General features: G+C 38.9%; 1 protein-coding gene across 9 annotated transcripts in view; it reads left to right on the top strand.

Moving 5' to 3' along the window:
- Positions 1-16,541, top strand: part of Anks1a (ankyrin repeat and sterile alpha motif domain containing 1A) — a 181,854-nt gene that overhangs the window by 67,627 nt on the left and 97,686 nt on the right. For 5 of the 9 annotated variants that reach the window (XM_027943500.2, XM_027943496.2, XM_071613475.1 and 2 more), the window contains exons 2-3: positions 6,488-6,568; positions 9,246-9,402. In XM_027943500.2, the coding sequence (XP_027799301.2) occupies positions 6,488-6,568; positions 9,246-9,402 (238 nt within the window). Of the gene's footprint in view, positions 1-6,487; positions 6,569-9,245; positions 9,403-11,343; positions 11,407-16,541 lie in introns of all 9 variants that reach the window. The other 4 variants (XM_027943499.2, XM_027943495.2, XM_027943494.2 and 1 more) reach the window with 1 other exon arrangement.

The following is a 16,541-nucleotide window of genomic DNA, read 5'->3' as shown; positions in this document are numbered from 1 at the left end:
TCCAGAGTGATTGCACCAATTTGCAGTTCCACCAGCAATGTATGAGTGTACCTTTTCCCCCACATCCTCACCAACATTTACTGTTACTTGTTTTCTTGATAATTGCCATTCTGACTGAAGTGAGATGAAATCTTAGAGTAATTTTGATTTGCATTTCTCTAATTGCTAGAGATGTTGAACTTTTTTTCATGTATTTGTTGACTAATCGTATTTCTTCTGGGAGATACCTATCAGTTCCTTTGCCTATTTGTCAATTGTGTTATTTGTTTTTGGTATTAAGTTTTTTCAGTTCTTTGTGTATCTTGGAGATTAATGCTCTATCTGAGGTGTAAGTGGCAAAGATTTTCTCTCATTCTGTAGGCTCTCTCTTCACTTGTTTCTTTGCTGTGAAGAAGCTTTTTAGTTTGATACCATCCTATTATTGATTCTTGATTTTACTTCTTGCGTGTTAGGAATCTTATTGGGGAAGTTGGTTTCTAAGCTGAAGTGATGGAGATTTGGGCCTACTTTTTCTTCTAGTAAGCACAGAGTCTCTGGTCTAATGCCTAGGTCCTTCATCCACTTTGAGTTGATATTTGTGCAAGTTGAGAGAGAGAGGAGTCTAATTTTATTTGTTGCATATGGATTTCCAGTTTTCCCAGCACCATTTGTTAAAGAGGCTCTTTTCTCCTATGTATGTTTGTGGCACCTTTGTCTAGTATGAGATGACTGTACTTAAGTGGGTTTATCTGGTCTTCATGTCTGTTTTGGTGCTAGTACCATGATGTTTTTGTTACTATAGTAGTATAATTTAAAGTCTGGTATTGAGATGCCTTCTGCTTCAGTTTTCTTATCACTTTGGCTATTCTGGGCCTATTATTTTCCCAAGTGAATTTCATGACTGCTTTTTCTATTTCTATGAAGATTGTCATTAGACCCTTAATAGGAATTGCATTAAATCTGTATAGCGCTTTTGGTAGTATGGCCATTTTGACAATATTAATTCTGCCTATCTAAGAACATGGGAGATCTTTCCATCTTCTAAGTCTTCTTTAATTTTTTTTTTCTTTAGAGTTGTGTAGTTTTCATTAGATGTCTTTCACCTCTTCTGCTAGGTTGATCTCCAAATATATTTATGTTTGTTTTGAGGCTATTATGAATGGGATAGTTTTCCTAATTTCTCTTTCAGTTGATTTATCACTGATGTATAGGAACACAATTGACTTATGAGTGTTAATTTTATATCATACTACTTTGCTGAATTCATTTATGAGTTCTAGAAGTTTTCTAGTGGAGTTTTTTTTGGGGGGGATCTTCTAAATATAGAGTCATGTCATCAGAAATAGGGATAGTTGTATCCTTTATAATTTCTTTCTTCTAATTGCTCTGGCTAGAGTTTCCTGGACTATGTTGAATAGAAGTTGAATAGACTGTGTGAAAGAGGGCATCCCTCTCTTGTTCCAATTATTAGAGGGAATGCTTTCAATTATTCTCCATTTAGAAATGATGTTGGCCTTGGGTTTAGCATATGTAGCGCTTACAATTGAGGTATGTTCCTATAATCCCTAATTTTTCTAGTGTTTTAAGCAGGAATGTATGCTATAATTTGTCAAATGCTTTTTCTGCATCTATTGAGATAATCATACGATTCTTGTCTTTATTGATGTGATGAATTACATTTATTGATTTCTGTATGTCAAACTAACCTTGCTACCCTTGGATGAACCCCACTTTATCATGGTGCACTATCTTTTTAATATGTTTTTTATGCAATTTACCAATATTTTATTAAGAATTTTTGCATCTACTTCCATCAGGTCTGTTTTGTTCTGAAATTTTTGGTCTGAAATTTTTTTTCCTTGATGTGTCTTTGCCTGGTTTTGGTATCAGGGTGATACTAGCTTCATAGAATGAGTTTGGAAGGGTTCCCTCCTTTTCTATTTCATGGAATGATTTGATGAGGATTGGCCTTAGTTCTTTGAAAGTCTGGTAGAACTTGGCTGAGAAACTGTCCGGTCCTGGGCTTTTCTTGGTAGTCTTTTGATGACGTCTTCAATTTCAGTGCTTGGAATTGATCTGTTTAAATTTTCTATGTTCTCCTTATTCAATTTAGCTAGGTCATCTATCTCTAGAAATTTATTGATGTCTTCGGGATTTTCTATTTTATCAGAGTATAAATCTTCAAAATAATTTCTGATTATCAACAGTATTTCAGTAATGTCTGTTGTGATATTTCCTTTTTCATTGAAAATTTTAGTAATTTGAGTTTTCTTTCTTTTTCTTTTTATTAGCTTGACTAAGCATTTATCAATTTTATTTATTTTTTTAAAGAACCAACTCTTTTGTTGATTTTTTTTTTATTGTTTCTTTTGTTTCAATTTCATTGATTTCAGCTCTGATTTTAATTATTTCCTGTCTTCTGCTTTTGGTGTTGATTTGTTCTTCTTTTTCTAAGGCTTTAAGATGTAATGTTAGGTTATTTATTTGTTGACTTTCTAGTCTTTTAAAAAATGAACTTAATGCAATGAACCTTCCTCTTAGCACTGCCTTCATAGTGTCTCAGAGATTTTGATATGTTCTACAGGTGTTCTCATTTACCTCTAAGTATTTTTCATATAATCCCTGATTTCTTCTGCTGTCCATTGGTCATTTAGTAGCATATTATTTAGTCTCCAGGTATTAGAGTAGCTTCTGTTTTTTATTTTACTGTTGATTTTTAATTTCATTCCATTATGATCTGACAGAATGCAAGGTATTATCTCTATTATTTTTGCATTTGCTAAGAGTTGCTTTGTGGCCTAAGATATGGTCTACTTTAGAGAAGGATCCATGTGCTGCTGAGAATAAAGTGTATTCAGTCATTGATGGATGGAATATTCTATGTATGTCCATTGAGTCTAAATTATTAATTCTATTTTTTAGTTCTGTAGCTTCTTTATGTAGTTTTTTGTGTGGAGGATCTATCCAGTGGTGAGAGAGGTGTGTTAAAGTCACCCAGTATTATTATTATATTGTGGTCTATTTGATTCTTGAAGTTAAGAAGGGTTTGTTTGATAGATGTAATCAGTCCATTGTTTGGGGCATAAATATTTATGATTGTTTTGTCTTGTTGATATATAACTCCCTTAAGCAGCATGAAACGTCCTTCTTTGTCCCTTCTGAATAACTTTAGCTCAAAGTCCACTTTATTGATATGAGGATAGAAAGCCCTGCTTGTTTATAAGATCCATGAGAATGTTATGTTTTTTCCTATTCTTTTACTTTTAGTCTGTGGATGTCTTTACCTATGAGATGAATCTCTTAGAGACAGTATTAAAATTATTATTATTAGCTGGGCCTATAATCCCAGAGGCTTGAGAGAATGAAGCAGGAGGATTGTGAGTCAAGGCCAGTCTCAGCAAATGTGAAAAACAACTCAGTGAGACCATGTCTCTAAATAAACACAAAATAGGACTAGGGATATAGCTCAGTGGTTGAGTACCCTGAATTCAATCTCTAAATACCCCACACCCCAAAAATTATTATTATTAAAGTACTACACGAATATAGTCTCAATGTAAGTGTTCTAAACAGTGTGGTAGAATACAGCCCTAAATATCCAGGTCAGCTGGCACAGCAGTGCATGCCTATAATCCTAATAATTTGGGAGGCTGAGGCAGGAGGATCACAAGGCTGGCCTGAGCAATTTAATGAGACCCTGTTTCAAAAAAGTAAAAAATGAAAATGGTTGGGGATGTAGCTCAGTGGTAAAGTGTCCCTGGGTTCAATCCCCAACACCAAAATAAACAAACAAGACACATTAAGCTCTCTCTCCACCATTCTGCAGTATCCCCTAACACACAAATTTCCTTCCCCAGAGGTAGCCATTGCCAGCACTTGGTGAGTACTCTCCACGTGCCATCCATTTACTGAGGTGTGTGTTTACATGCATTTTTATTAAAAGGAGCTCGTATTCTTTGTGTTTTACCAGTAACTTCTGCTTTTCACTTACCCATAACGTAGTGTGTCTTGGGAAACCTTTCCCTGTCAGGACATGTAGATCCAATGCTTTTCTTTCTTTTGTTGTGAATGGTTATGTAGTATTTCACTTTGTGGGTGTACCTAACATTTAACTGCTTATCTATGGATAGATGTTAAGGCTTTAGTTTTTTTACTCTTATAATGAAGTAATCTTATGCAAGCATGTCTTTGTGAACATGTACAATGTTTCTGTTGGACAATTGCCCGGAAGTGGAATCACTGGCTCAAAAGTGAATGCTATTTTTATGGCATTTTGATGGATGCTATTTTTTGATGGATGCTGCCAAATTGTCTTCCCAAAGGATTTCACCAATTTAAACTCATACCAATGGTGTTCAGGAGTGCTTTTTTCCAAACACTTGATAATGTCATTATTTTTAGTTTATGCTTTTAGTCTGATAGGTAAAAAGTGCTGTGTGGTTATTACTATTGCGTTCTTCTAGATTGTGTCTTTGAGCTTGTTTCCTTTCTGTCTATCATTGCCAGTTACTCAATGACATCTTTTATTATTTTCCTGGGCCCAGTCAATCTGTGTGTCTGTCCTATCAGTGCAGGGTAGGATATCTTTTTTATCACTTCATAAGTCTTTAGGCAGGGGATGGAATAAACTTCTGCACTCAGTCTGCTATCCTGGTAAATTTCTCTCATGGATTTTCAGTTGTAACTATCTAATATTTACACTTTTGAATTTTTTCCTCTTTAACACTTATTTTTTTCTTTTCTGTCTTATTACATAGCAGTATAACTGGAATGTGATATTTTTACTCTGTCTTCACCGTAGGTATAATAATTTCTGTACTGATACCTATTTCCAGAATGTTATTGTTGAAATAATGTTGGTTCCAGCACTTGAGCTTAAACGCTGTGGCCCAGATGGTTTTACTAGTGACTCTATAATTTTATCACTCTTGGTCAGTGATTTCTGAATATAAAGATGAATAGACTGCTGCCTATCTGATCTATAACCCAAACCAAAACTAACATTGATACTATCCAATAATAGTAGCAAAAAACCAAAAACTTGAGACCTTCGTCACTTTTGAATATAGATATGAAAATCCAAAATAATATATTCTCAAGTAGATACTATCAAATTCATTTCCCCAGCAAGGTACAATGAATAATAGCCAGAGAAGATGTATTCTAAGAATGAAAGAATGATTCAATGTTAAGAAACCTGTGAACATTAAATGAAAAATTGTGTTTACCTCCATAGATGCAGAAAATGCATTTAAGTTGAACAACTATCTGTAATAACTTTTTTTTTTAAAGGAAGGGCTGGGGATGTAGCTTAGTGGTAGAGTGCTTACCTCTGGCATGCATTAGGTCCTGGGTTTGATTCTCAGTACCACAAGAAATAAATAAATAAAATTTAAAACAAAAAAAAGTAGGGAGAATGTTTTATTTACACATTCTTACTAGAGGCAGAAACAAACAAGGACTTCCTCTGCTGCTTAATATTTTAGAAATTCTGACCAATACAGTGAGGTGTGGAACAGAAATAAGAATTAAGGCTTTGAGGATTAAATAAGGTGACATTTATGCTTCCATTGTTACAGTATTTCTGATGCAAACAAGACTCTAAAATTGTAGATTCTACTAATTTATAGACAGACACACACACACACATACATATACACACACTGACAAATAAGATATGGTCATTCTTTAGTATCCATGAGGGATTGGTTCCAGGATCCCCTGAGGATACCAAAATTTGCAGATGTTCAAGTTCCATATATAAAATAGCATAGTATTTGCATATACCCTCTGCACACCCTCCCATGTGCTTTACATCATCTCTATAAGATTATAAGTAATTACTTACAATATCTAATACAATGTAAATACTATGTAAATAGTTGTTATGTTGTATTGTTTAGGGAATAATGACCAGAAAAAAGATCTGTGCATGTACAGACATATTTTGTTTTCTGAATTTAGTTGAATCTAAATGCAGAACCCATTTTTACAGAGGGCTGGCTTTATTTACAGAGAAAAGACACGGTTATTACATGTATCTTAGCATGTGTGTCCTGGTGCTTTTTAATAGTGGCCCTTGCCTATTGAACCGTCTTGATTGCATGGTCTGTGTTGAGGTTTCTCTGAAGCCTTCAGTTGCCAGCACAGGTGGGTGCTGTGTACCTGCACCTGACTAAGGGGTTGGTTTCATGGTGTTTTCGATGACCTTTCAGTGAACAGGGAGTACAGAGGAATGAGTCCCCAACTGGATGGTAAGTTACAGATGAGCAGAGGATACAGAAACCAGAGCTCAGTGGAGACACTGTGGTCTTGACTCTTGCTTCCTTGCTTGGCAGACCACTGTGCACCCTCCCTGCTGGGCACTTCTGTAGTGTGCACGGCTGACCTTCATTAGGAGTCATTTGGAAGTCTCTAATTTGGCTAAACGCCACATAGAAGTCTAATCCAAGTAGCTAGCTGGTTTATGACTTCAGTGTTTGAAATCAGTTTCTTTCTTCCCTGACAGCATGTGGAGAGGCCCAAATGTGAACTGTGTTGACAGCACCGGCTACACACCGCTGCACCACGCCGCTCTGAACGGCCATAAGTGAGTACGAACGGCTCCGCTCCTGCCCTGCCCTCAGAACCCAGGCCTTCAGGGTGTCTTTTTCACTTCCTGTCAAGCTTGGCTAAGTAAGGCACCGAGGAACAGAGAAAAAGAAACTCTATTCAGCTCATGCAGAATCCCTGAGTTTTTCTTTAGTGTATAATTTAAACATCCTCTCCTGCCCCCCACCCCTGAAAGCTTTAGCCAAGGATTCAATTTTACTTTTTCCTGTGCTTGTCCTTTTCCCCTCTGGAATGTTCTAGTGTCTCACAATGATGTAAATATGAAGATCAAATTTGGGGCAGCCAAATCATAAAGGGGCTGGAATCTCTTAGGTGACCCCTTGATAAACTGAAAATAGATTGAGTGGTCATGGGAAACTTGTCTTCTGTTGTGAGTACTTTGTCATTTACTCTGTCATTCTTTCCCTCATAAATCAGCTTCATAGACAACAAGAGCTGCCTTTTTTTTTTTGACAGTACTAGAAATTGAAACTAGAATCTCACACATGCTAGGCAAGTACTCAATCACTGAGTCATACCACCAACCCAAGAACAATTTTTTTAACCTTTATTTCATTTATTTTTATGTGGTGCAGAGGATCGAACCCAGGGCTTTGCATGCGCTAGATGAGCGCTCTACTGCTGAGCCGCAATCCCAGCCCCAAGAACCATTTTAAAAAAATATTTTTAGTATTAAATAGACACAACACCTTTCTTTCTTTCTCTCTTTCTCTCTCCCTCCCTCCTTCCCTCTCTTTCTTTCTTTTCTTTTCTTTTCTTTTCCTCCCTCCCTCCCTTCTTTCCTTCTTTTTGCTGAGGGTGGAACCCAGTGCCTCACACATGCTAGGCAAGCACTGTACCACTGAGCTAAAACCCCCAGACCCCAAGAACCTTATTATTATTATTATTATTATAGTTGTAGATGGACACAATACCTTTATTTATTTATTTTTATGCGGTACTGAGGATCAAACCCAGTGTCTCACATGTGTAGGCAAGCACTTTACCACTGAGCCGCAACCTCAGCCCCCAAGAACCATTTTTTTTTTTTTTTTAGTTGTAGATGAACAAATGCCTTTATTTTGTTTATTTATTTTTATGAGGTGCTGTGGATTGAACCCAGTGCCTCACAGATGTGAGGCAGGCACTCAACTGCTGAGCCACAACCCCAGCCCCATATTTTTTTTAAATGTTTTTTTAGTTGTTGATAGACCTTTATTTTATTTATTTACACGCGGTGCTAAGAGTTGAACCCAGTGCCTCACACATGCCAGGTAAGTGCGCTACCACTGAGCCACAGTCTCTGCCCCCCAAAACCATTTTTAAGGGCAAAAAATTATATAGATAAACTACAGGAGAGGGTGTTAGGAATTGGGTGGCATTTGCATGAAAAGACTTCTGGAGAAGGCATGCTTTGGGAGGAACTCTGAGAGAGAAGGCAGAGGCTTAAAGGGTTGGGTTCTGTGCTTCAGGTGAGGAAGGTGTAGTACCCCAGCAAAGGGGCAGACCTGGTTGTAGGGCACAGTGAATGGGTTTGCCCGAATGCCCTAGAATGAAAATAAGAATAGAAGGTGTTAACAGGATGGAGGGTGTTAAAGAAGTTTGAAGCAGTAGTTGAGTTTTTATGAGGAGGGAATATTGTAACTACTGTAAACTTTTCTTTTCTCCCTTTTCACATTTTGTTTCTTTACTCCTGGATAGTGAACCCAGGACCTCATAGATGAGACACTTTACTACTAAACCACACCACTGCCCCTTATTTTAGATTTTTCTGAGCAAGGAGCAGGCCCTCACCACCTTACAGTATTCCATGTCATTTGTCCAATAGTTGGCCCAGCCTGATTGACTCCAGTGTGCCAAAAAGAGATCATGGTTGTTTTCTTTAGCTTTAAACTTGTCTAAAATATATCAAATGTGATCACTGTCTTTTCTGTAATCCTCTTAAAACTAAAAAAAAAAAAAAAAAATCTGTAGAGATCTCTTCCCTGTAAATATGTAAATAATGGGATAACCTAAATGAAAGTGAATCTTGAATTCTGAGAACTATAGCCTGTTAGCCAAGTTCATCTCCAGATGTTGTTTTTATTTACAGGGAGGATTTTCTTTGACCTCGTGTGCATGGGGCTAATTATACACTTGGGTCTGTTTAATTACTGGTGTCACCAAGAAGAAAGCCAAGGCCTTCTTTCTGGAGCTTTCAAATGATACCATGTGTGTCTGGCTATGTTGGATTCAGCTTTAATTCTGGTTTGCCTGCCCATTTTCAGCTCCCATATCACTAAATAATCTGAGTAATGCAGTGAATAATGGTATTTGTCTTGCTTGACTATTTTTCTGTAAATTCTATCCTTGAATGCTATTTAAACATCACAAACCAGGAAATATTGCAAGGTTTAGGCAAGGAATCCAGATATTTTCAAAGTAGAGGAAAATAGGTGGATTATCAAGAGATCCCTAATGGGGAGGCCGTGAATTAGCACAGCATAGCTTCAGATGGGTCAGCCACTTAGCAGGTGTACCAGGGGCTCATGGAATAAGAGGAAAAGCCTGGAAATGAGCTCAGGAAGTGAGAGGGGCCAAGACCTATGAAAGGGCTTTGTACTGTACAGAGGTAAAGATCTGGTAGCAGGAAAGACGCTGGGTTCTGCAGCTCATGATTGATTTTTGCCTTCTAGGGATGTGGTGGAAGTTCTTCTGAGGAACGATGCACTGACCAATGTGGCTGACTCTAAAGGCTGTTACCCTCTGCACTTGGCAGCCTGGAAAGGAGATGCCCAGATAGTGCGGTTGCTCATCCATCAAGGGCCTTCACACACCAGAGTCAATGAACAGGTCGGAAGAAGGAGGCTTTCCTCCTTCCATTCAGCTATGACCAGAATTCGGCCACCCCACCTCAGCTCCAGAGTGCATATCTCAGGGAGCCAGCTCTTCCAAACCCTAAACACGACTTCCCCCTTGCCATTTCTCCATGTCCTGGTGGGTCAGGGAAGTGCTGTACTATGAGGATGCATTTCATATACATTTGGCTCATACAGATTTGGAATATTACAAAGATGAAATAATGGAATCCTTCAAAATTGCATGGAGTCAGTTTCAAACTGATAGGCCTAATTAATTGTAAATTGTGCTTAATGCTTTTGACATGGCAATGTGGCTTTCCCAGTGTTCCCCAGTACTGTGTGACCCATGTTGTCATTGTACCTACATCAGAACATGCAGGAGTGGAAGTACTTGTGTTAGTGCTGAAACATGAACTCACAATGAACAGAAGTCAGAGATGATTCAGCAGAATGAAGAGCATTTCCATGATGTCCTCTGATGTTAAATAAGAGTGAGCATACTTCGGAAAGGCAGAGACTGTTCTTAGAAAATAAGAAAGGCATAACAATGGCCCTGAATTTAAGCATTCCTACAATACACTTCTTTTTATATTTTTTCCTTTGGGAAAATTATACTTGAATTATATAGGTTTGAGACAAGCCTCTCATGAGCCCTGCTCCCGGGGTTTGGTGCAGAGGTATATGCCCGCCCGTCTGAGGGGAGATGGCTGTCCTGTGTTCTGCTCTGCACCATAGCAGGTGCTTTTATTGTTGCTTGAATGAGGGTGATGTTTCTCTCTCTCAATAAGTTTAGGACTGTTTTCCTAATGACTTTGTTGACAGAAAATTGTTAAATTACCTGTAGGATTAAAACAAGGTTTTTCCTCAAAAAATAGGAAATCACTCTGGCGAGTCCATCTTTTAACAGGACCCATGAAGATTCTCAGTGAACTGTTAAGATCTTGACTTTATTCAGAGAAGGGCAGCTTCTCTCTGAAGCCTGAAAAAATGAGAGTTCCTAAATATGTCAGTTTGGAGATTGTGTGTATGTAGCTGTTAATCAGCTTTTCTCCCCCACCTGGGGATGTATTTTCTAGATAGGTAAGCAGCAGACGCTTAAGATCATCAGTGAGAATGTTTGTCCACAACATTTGGAATGAGAAGCCTCTCTTTAGAATTGCCTCTTTAGAATCTAAGTGTGATTTTACTCCTCCTGACTGCAAGGATGATTTCTATTCACTGGAGGAGATATGTGAAGAAGCTTGCCTATGGGACTGGGGTTGTGGCTCAGTGGTAGAGCACTTGCCTAGCTTGTGTGAGGCACTGGGTTTGATTCTCGGCACCACATATAAATAAATAAAATAAAGATCCATTGACAACTAAAAAATATTTTTAAAAAAATAAAGCTTGCTTATAACTAATATTCTTCGATGTTGAAAAATCTGGCCACCCATTAAAGTCCTTCTCATCTAAGCAATTGGCATCACCCATTTCTAATCCTGTCTTTGCCCACTTTCACCTTGGAGCACAGCTGCTTGAAGTTTGAGCCACTTCAGTCTGCTAGCTTGTCCTGCTCACGACCACCTCCTGCCTAGAGTACTCCTTGGTGGGTGGGACACCAGCCTAGTGCTCTTGAGTATCTGGCAGGCAGGTGGGTGGGGCAGGGACTGGGCAAGATGTCTTCAAGTAGCTTGAAGAACCTAATGGATCTAGTTAGTTACAAGAACTACATTGATTTATTTAAAAACCATTAATGTGGTTCCATTTGGATGCTTGGATAAAAGGGGGGTAATGAGTGAGGTGCCCTAGAGATTGTCTTCCCCCTTAACTTCCTTGTGACACATCCAGAGGGCAGACCCGAGTTCCAGTGTTGGGCCCCTGTGGGACTCTGTATTGCTTTGATATATTTCATCCATTTTATCATTACACTTTCTTTTTCCTCTCCTTTTTGTAGAATGCTCTTGAGATCAAAGAACTCAAAAAGTACGGCCCCTTTGACCCTTATATCAATGCCAAGGTGTGTACTTTGCTGCCAGGATTTCTCTGCATCATTTCTCCACTCGGTACCCCCTCCATGGCGCTCTCTGGCTTCCACTCTTGTACACTCAGGCTCCTCCTTGTCCCCCTGACTGTCATCTGCTTCAGCCCATCTGCTTTTGGCTTGTCTGAGAATAGGAAAATGCGGCTGCAGTAGGTTTTGATTTTATTGTTAAAACTAATGCTAATTCTGGAAAGGTGGAGAACATCTGAAATGGTAGGAATAAAGAGATAGAAGGGATCACATTATATACTTAATTTACTATTGTGATTTCTAAATCATTTAAATTCAAAAAAGAAAATGTAGTCAAATTAACTTACTTTCGAATAAAGACGGATAAACAATTAAATTGTATTTCTTGGAATTAAGATTCTTATTTTGGTCTGCTTTCTATGTATTTTTTGAAGTGGAATCTGATTTTCCTTCAGATTTCAGTAGCTGGGGTGGAAGTGTAGGGGAAAGAACAGGTGACTCCAACTTATTCTTTTAAAAGCTGTTGCTTGCCACTTTCTTCTCATTTCCTGGAGTTTGTGTTTCTCTTAGATGTTCAGGCCAATCTCTCTAGCCATTAACTTCACTTTCTGCTTGTCACTCTTGACCCATGAAGGGCTCTGAAACAGGAAACTGTGTTGCAGGACCAAGCAGGGGGCTTGCCTGGTGGTGGGCACAGGTAGTGGCCTAATAGGCCTGGTTTTGATTGGCCCAGCCTCAGCACCCAGGGCCTTACCCTGCTGCCTTTCCACCCGAGGTTTGATTGAAATTGTTTACTTTTTGACAACAATCTGGAGTTTGGTTGAGGTGCTACATTATCTGCCTTAGCTACTTTTTACTTGCTCTGAATACAACTGCCCTGGGGAAGAGACACAAGGTACTTCTGATGTTTACAGACTCAAGGCAGAGATTTCCATGCTTTTCTTTGAGAAAGTCCAAATAGCACCTCCCCACAAAATGACCTGGGAGGGCCTTGGAGGAGATTTTCATTAGCTGTTGGGCCTTAATGGTGGAAAAGCCTTTTGATTTGAGGTGGTAGAACACATCGGCCCTGTTTTGGACCATTCTTTAAAATCTTTTTTTTTTCTTAAATTTGGTCTTTTTAGTAAATTCTTGTTATCAAATAGGCAGATTCTATACTTCAGCTGTTTTGTGGATGGTGCACAGCAACAGAGAACTCAAAGGTCCCAGGCTTTCCTGTCAAACCTGAATAGGTTCTAGGTGGCTACTTTTTGGTTTTGTTAACTTGAACAAATTGCTTAATTTGTGCCTCAGTTTCCTTTTCTGTAAAATGGGTCATTACCACCTATTTACCTTGCTGGGTTGTTTCAGAATTTTAGTAAGTAATAGTAAAACACATTAAAGTAAAAATATCAGCAACTAATAATATTTAAAATCCTCATTTTTCAAAATCTGTGTGATTATAGTAGTATTTCTGAAAGGGCATTTTGGAATCTTTGTGGCTAGTAGATGATGTTTAGTGAAACGTTGCTCCATTGCTCCATTAGTCAGGATTCTGTTTTGTGGGAAGGGACCTTGAGGTTGTTATTTCCTGCAGTGGTTTATTTAGCGTATGAAGCTTTGATTAAACGCTATAACTTTGGTTCTCAAAGGTATGTTTTCCTATCCTTTGGTTTTGCACATCTCAAGGAAAACTAGTGTAAATGTAATAAAAACATACTTCTCCTTTTGAAATCCTTCCATCTACTCTGACAGGACAAATGATGCACCTGGCGGTGAGGGGAGGGAGGTGCTGGGTTGTTGGAGGATGGAGGTCCTGTGGAGCCTTGCCAGCCTCACTAGGTTTTGTCCTCAGTGGCTTTTATTGACTTGGTTTGTGTCGAGGAATTGATTTGCTAAGTTATATTTGAATGCTAAATCCTATCTAGCACTGGTAAAAAATTAGAAGTCTTAGGTGCCTTTTTGGGAACAGATGTGGTTTTCAAGAGCTTTGATGTTCCTTTTTAACATTTGGGGCCTCTCCTTTTTCAGTAAGTCAGTATAAACCAGTGCTTATGTGAATCATGCACAGCTAAGGTGGAACTATGAAAATTGTTCATTTCCACTGAGCAAGGTGGCACTCACCTGTCATCCCAGTGACTCCCGAGGCTGAGGCAGGAGGATTAGAAATTCAATGCCAGTCTCAGCATCTCAAAAAAGTTACTGGTGTAGGGGCTGGGGTTGTGTTTCAGTGGTAGCATGCTTGCCTAGCATGTGTGAGGCACTTGGTTCGATTCTCAGCACCACATACAAATAAATAAAATAAAAGTCTGTTAACAACTAAAAAAAAAAAAAAAGTTACTGGTGTAACTCAATGGTACAGCACCCCTGGGTTCAATCCCCACTGCAACACAACAAAAGTGTTCACTAACCCCACTGTTGAAACAATTTTAACTCAGTCTGGCCATCATAAAGTGAGCAACATGCCTATTTTTCTATTCACTTAAAGATAATTCATAGTGTCAGAGCTGGAAGGGACTTGGAGTTTTATTTAGACCGATTGTCTCCAAACTCTCCTGAGCTTGTCTGAGTGCATCAGAATCACCTGCGAAGCTTTTAAACAACTTTTTTTGAAAAAAAAAATTTCAACTTAAAAGAGGTTCTAATAATAATAATGCAGTGAACTGCATATATTCTTGTTACTCAGATTGTTAACATTTTGTCCCATTTGCTTTTCCTGTACACACACACACAGGTCTTGCTAAGTTGCTGAGGCTATGCTTGAACTTGTGATCCTCCTGGCTCAGCCTCCTGAGTCAAGATGAACTAGTCAAGATGAAGTCATCAGCATTATGACTCTTTGATCCTAAATTATTTGATTAGTTCTTCAACCTTAGTCTCTAAAAAGCAAGGACATTCATTTATAAAACCATGATATAATTATCATATTCAGAAAATTCAAAATTGATAAAATATTATTATCTACAATCCACATTCACATTTTGCCAGTTGTCTCAGTAATGTAATGTCCTCCCCTTAATCCCCAGGGGTGCTTTACCACTAAGCTGCATCCCCAGTCCTTTCTATTTTTCATTTTGAGATGGGGTCTTGCTAAGTTCCTGAGGCTAGGTTTGAACTTGTGATCCTCCTGGCTCAGCCTCCTGAGTCTCTGGGATTATAGGTTTGTGTTACTGTGCCTGGCATCCGATAATATGCTTTAGAGGATTTTCTTTTTCTGGATCAGGATCCAATCCATGATCATACGTGATATGGAACAGTTCCTCAGCCTTTCTTTTCTTTCGTAACATTGACATTTTGTAAGAGCATAGGCCAGTTGTTTTGTAAACTGTTCTTCAGTTTAGGTTTGTTCGATATTTCCTCATGATTGCATGCCATACATTTTTGGCAGAAATGCCACAAAAGTGACATTATATCCTTTTTTGTTCATCCTGTCACAAGGCACATGATCTCTGTTTTCTTATTCTTTTATTTTATTTTTTTTAATATTTAAATTTTTTTGTAGTTGTAGATGGACAGCATGCCTTTATTTTATTTGTTCATTTATAGGTGGTGCTAAGGATCGAATCCAGTGCCTCACACATGCTAGGCAAGCGCTCTGCCACTGAGCCCCAACCCCAGCCCTTGTCTCATTCTTGATGATGAAGACTGAGTGCTTAGGCTGATGCCTGCCAGATTGGGAAGTTTTTTTAACATTGGTTTCCTGGGCCTTCCTCTCTGAGGTGCTTTCTTGGCAAGTCTGGTATTGGACCAGCTATTAGTTGTTTTTAAGCCCCTGGTAATCCTAAAGGAAGCTGGTTTGAGAACTTCTGATCTAGGCCAACTTTCCACCCTGAGCAAGGATCATCTTCCTTCTGTCCTCTGAAAGGTCAGCCATCTGTTCTTTATTTTATTTACTCATGTGTTTGTTTTTCTTAGTGATAAACACAAGTCATTACTGCCCAACAGCCTCCTTGGATTCCACTGATTTTTTTGTTTCTTGTTTGGCATCTGTTTTCCTAAACCTTCCATCTTTTGGTTAGAGTTCTGCTTTCCAGAGTTTACAGAGTGATTAAGAAAAAGAGAATTAAGTATTAAGACTAAGTCCAACTTTTCTTTTTCTTTGAATGATGGACTCAGTTATCCTGTTTTCTCTGTCTTCTCAATCTCAGTAGACCCAGTGTTTTTTCCAATTACGATATTTCTAGAGCCTATATTGTCCTTGCCACAGAGAACTGTAGCCCAGGTGTCCTTAACATAGGTTTCTGTCAACAGTGGGCTGTAATCACTGGGAGGTGATAGTCCTCACATAGTTCCAAGAGAGAAAGGCTATGGGAGTTCTTCTGTATGGCTTTCTGCTGCTTGTTGTTTTTGAATATATATAATAGATTATGATTGGTGTCTTAAGATGGAAGGAGTATGCACAGAGACCCCTTTTCTCTTAGGGTCACTGACCATTGCAAGGAGAAATGAAAGCGAGTCTTAAGGTGGGAAGGAATGGAGAGTTTGTGCAAAAGGCTTCAGAGAACATTGGGGTATTTCACCCCACTCCCCTCCCCGAGTCCACACTCATAGCAGTTGGGAACTCTCAAGGTATTGTGAGACTCCATAATGTTATTTGGAAGGTGTGAAAGGGAAGGAGTCCAGATGATTAGCAGTCTTTTCCTCTCCTTGGAATCCCTCCCTTTCTTATGGGTCCATGAGTCAGCACTTTGTGATTTCTTAACCAAGAGTGGTCAAGCTCAAAGTGGAAACCGAAGTAATAGCCTGTTGTGATGGCGTGTGTTCAGTGGTAGAGATGTGGTCACTGCAGATGTGAACCCGAGAGAATTATAATTACCAGGCCAGATCTGGCAAGGCTGAGACATACTGAGGTGCCTCCTACGCTGTGAATATGAGCATAACTTTCCGCAGAGATGTGGTTAGACCTTTTAACATGAGGCAGGAAATTTGCCAGTAGTGATCAAGATTTTTCTAAAGACCTTTTTTTCCCCCAAGTCCCCCCAACTTTTTTATTTTGAGACAGGGTCTCCCCAAATTGCCCAGGCTGCCTCCTGCCTCAAGACTCCCTAGTAGCTGGGATCATAGGTGTGCACCACCGCACCAGGCATCCATCAAGATTTTGCCTGTAGCCAACTAGCTTTGTGATAGTTGCCATTATTTTAGCAAAAAAGAAAAAAAAAATA

This window comes from Marmota flaviventris, chromosome 6, assembly GCF_047511675.1.
Source record: "Marmota flaviventris isolate mMarFla1 chromosome 6, mMarFla1.hap1, whole genome shotgun sequence".
Taxonomy (NCBI): domain Eukaryota; kingdom Metazoa; phylum Chordata; class Mammalia; order Rodentia; family Sciuridae; genus Marmota; species Marmota flaviventris.
Note: the sequence above shows the minus strand (reverse complement) of the source record. Positions and strands in the feature narration are given on the sequence as shown.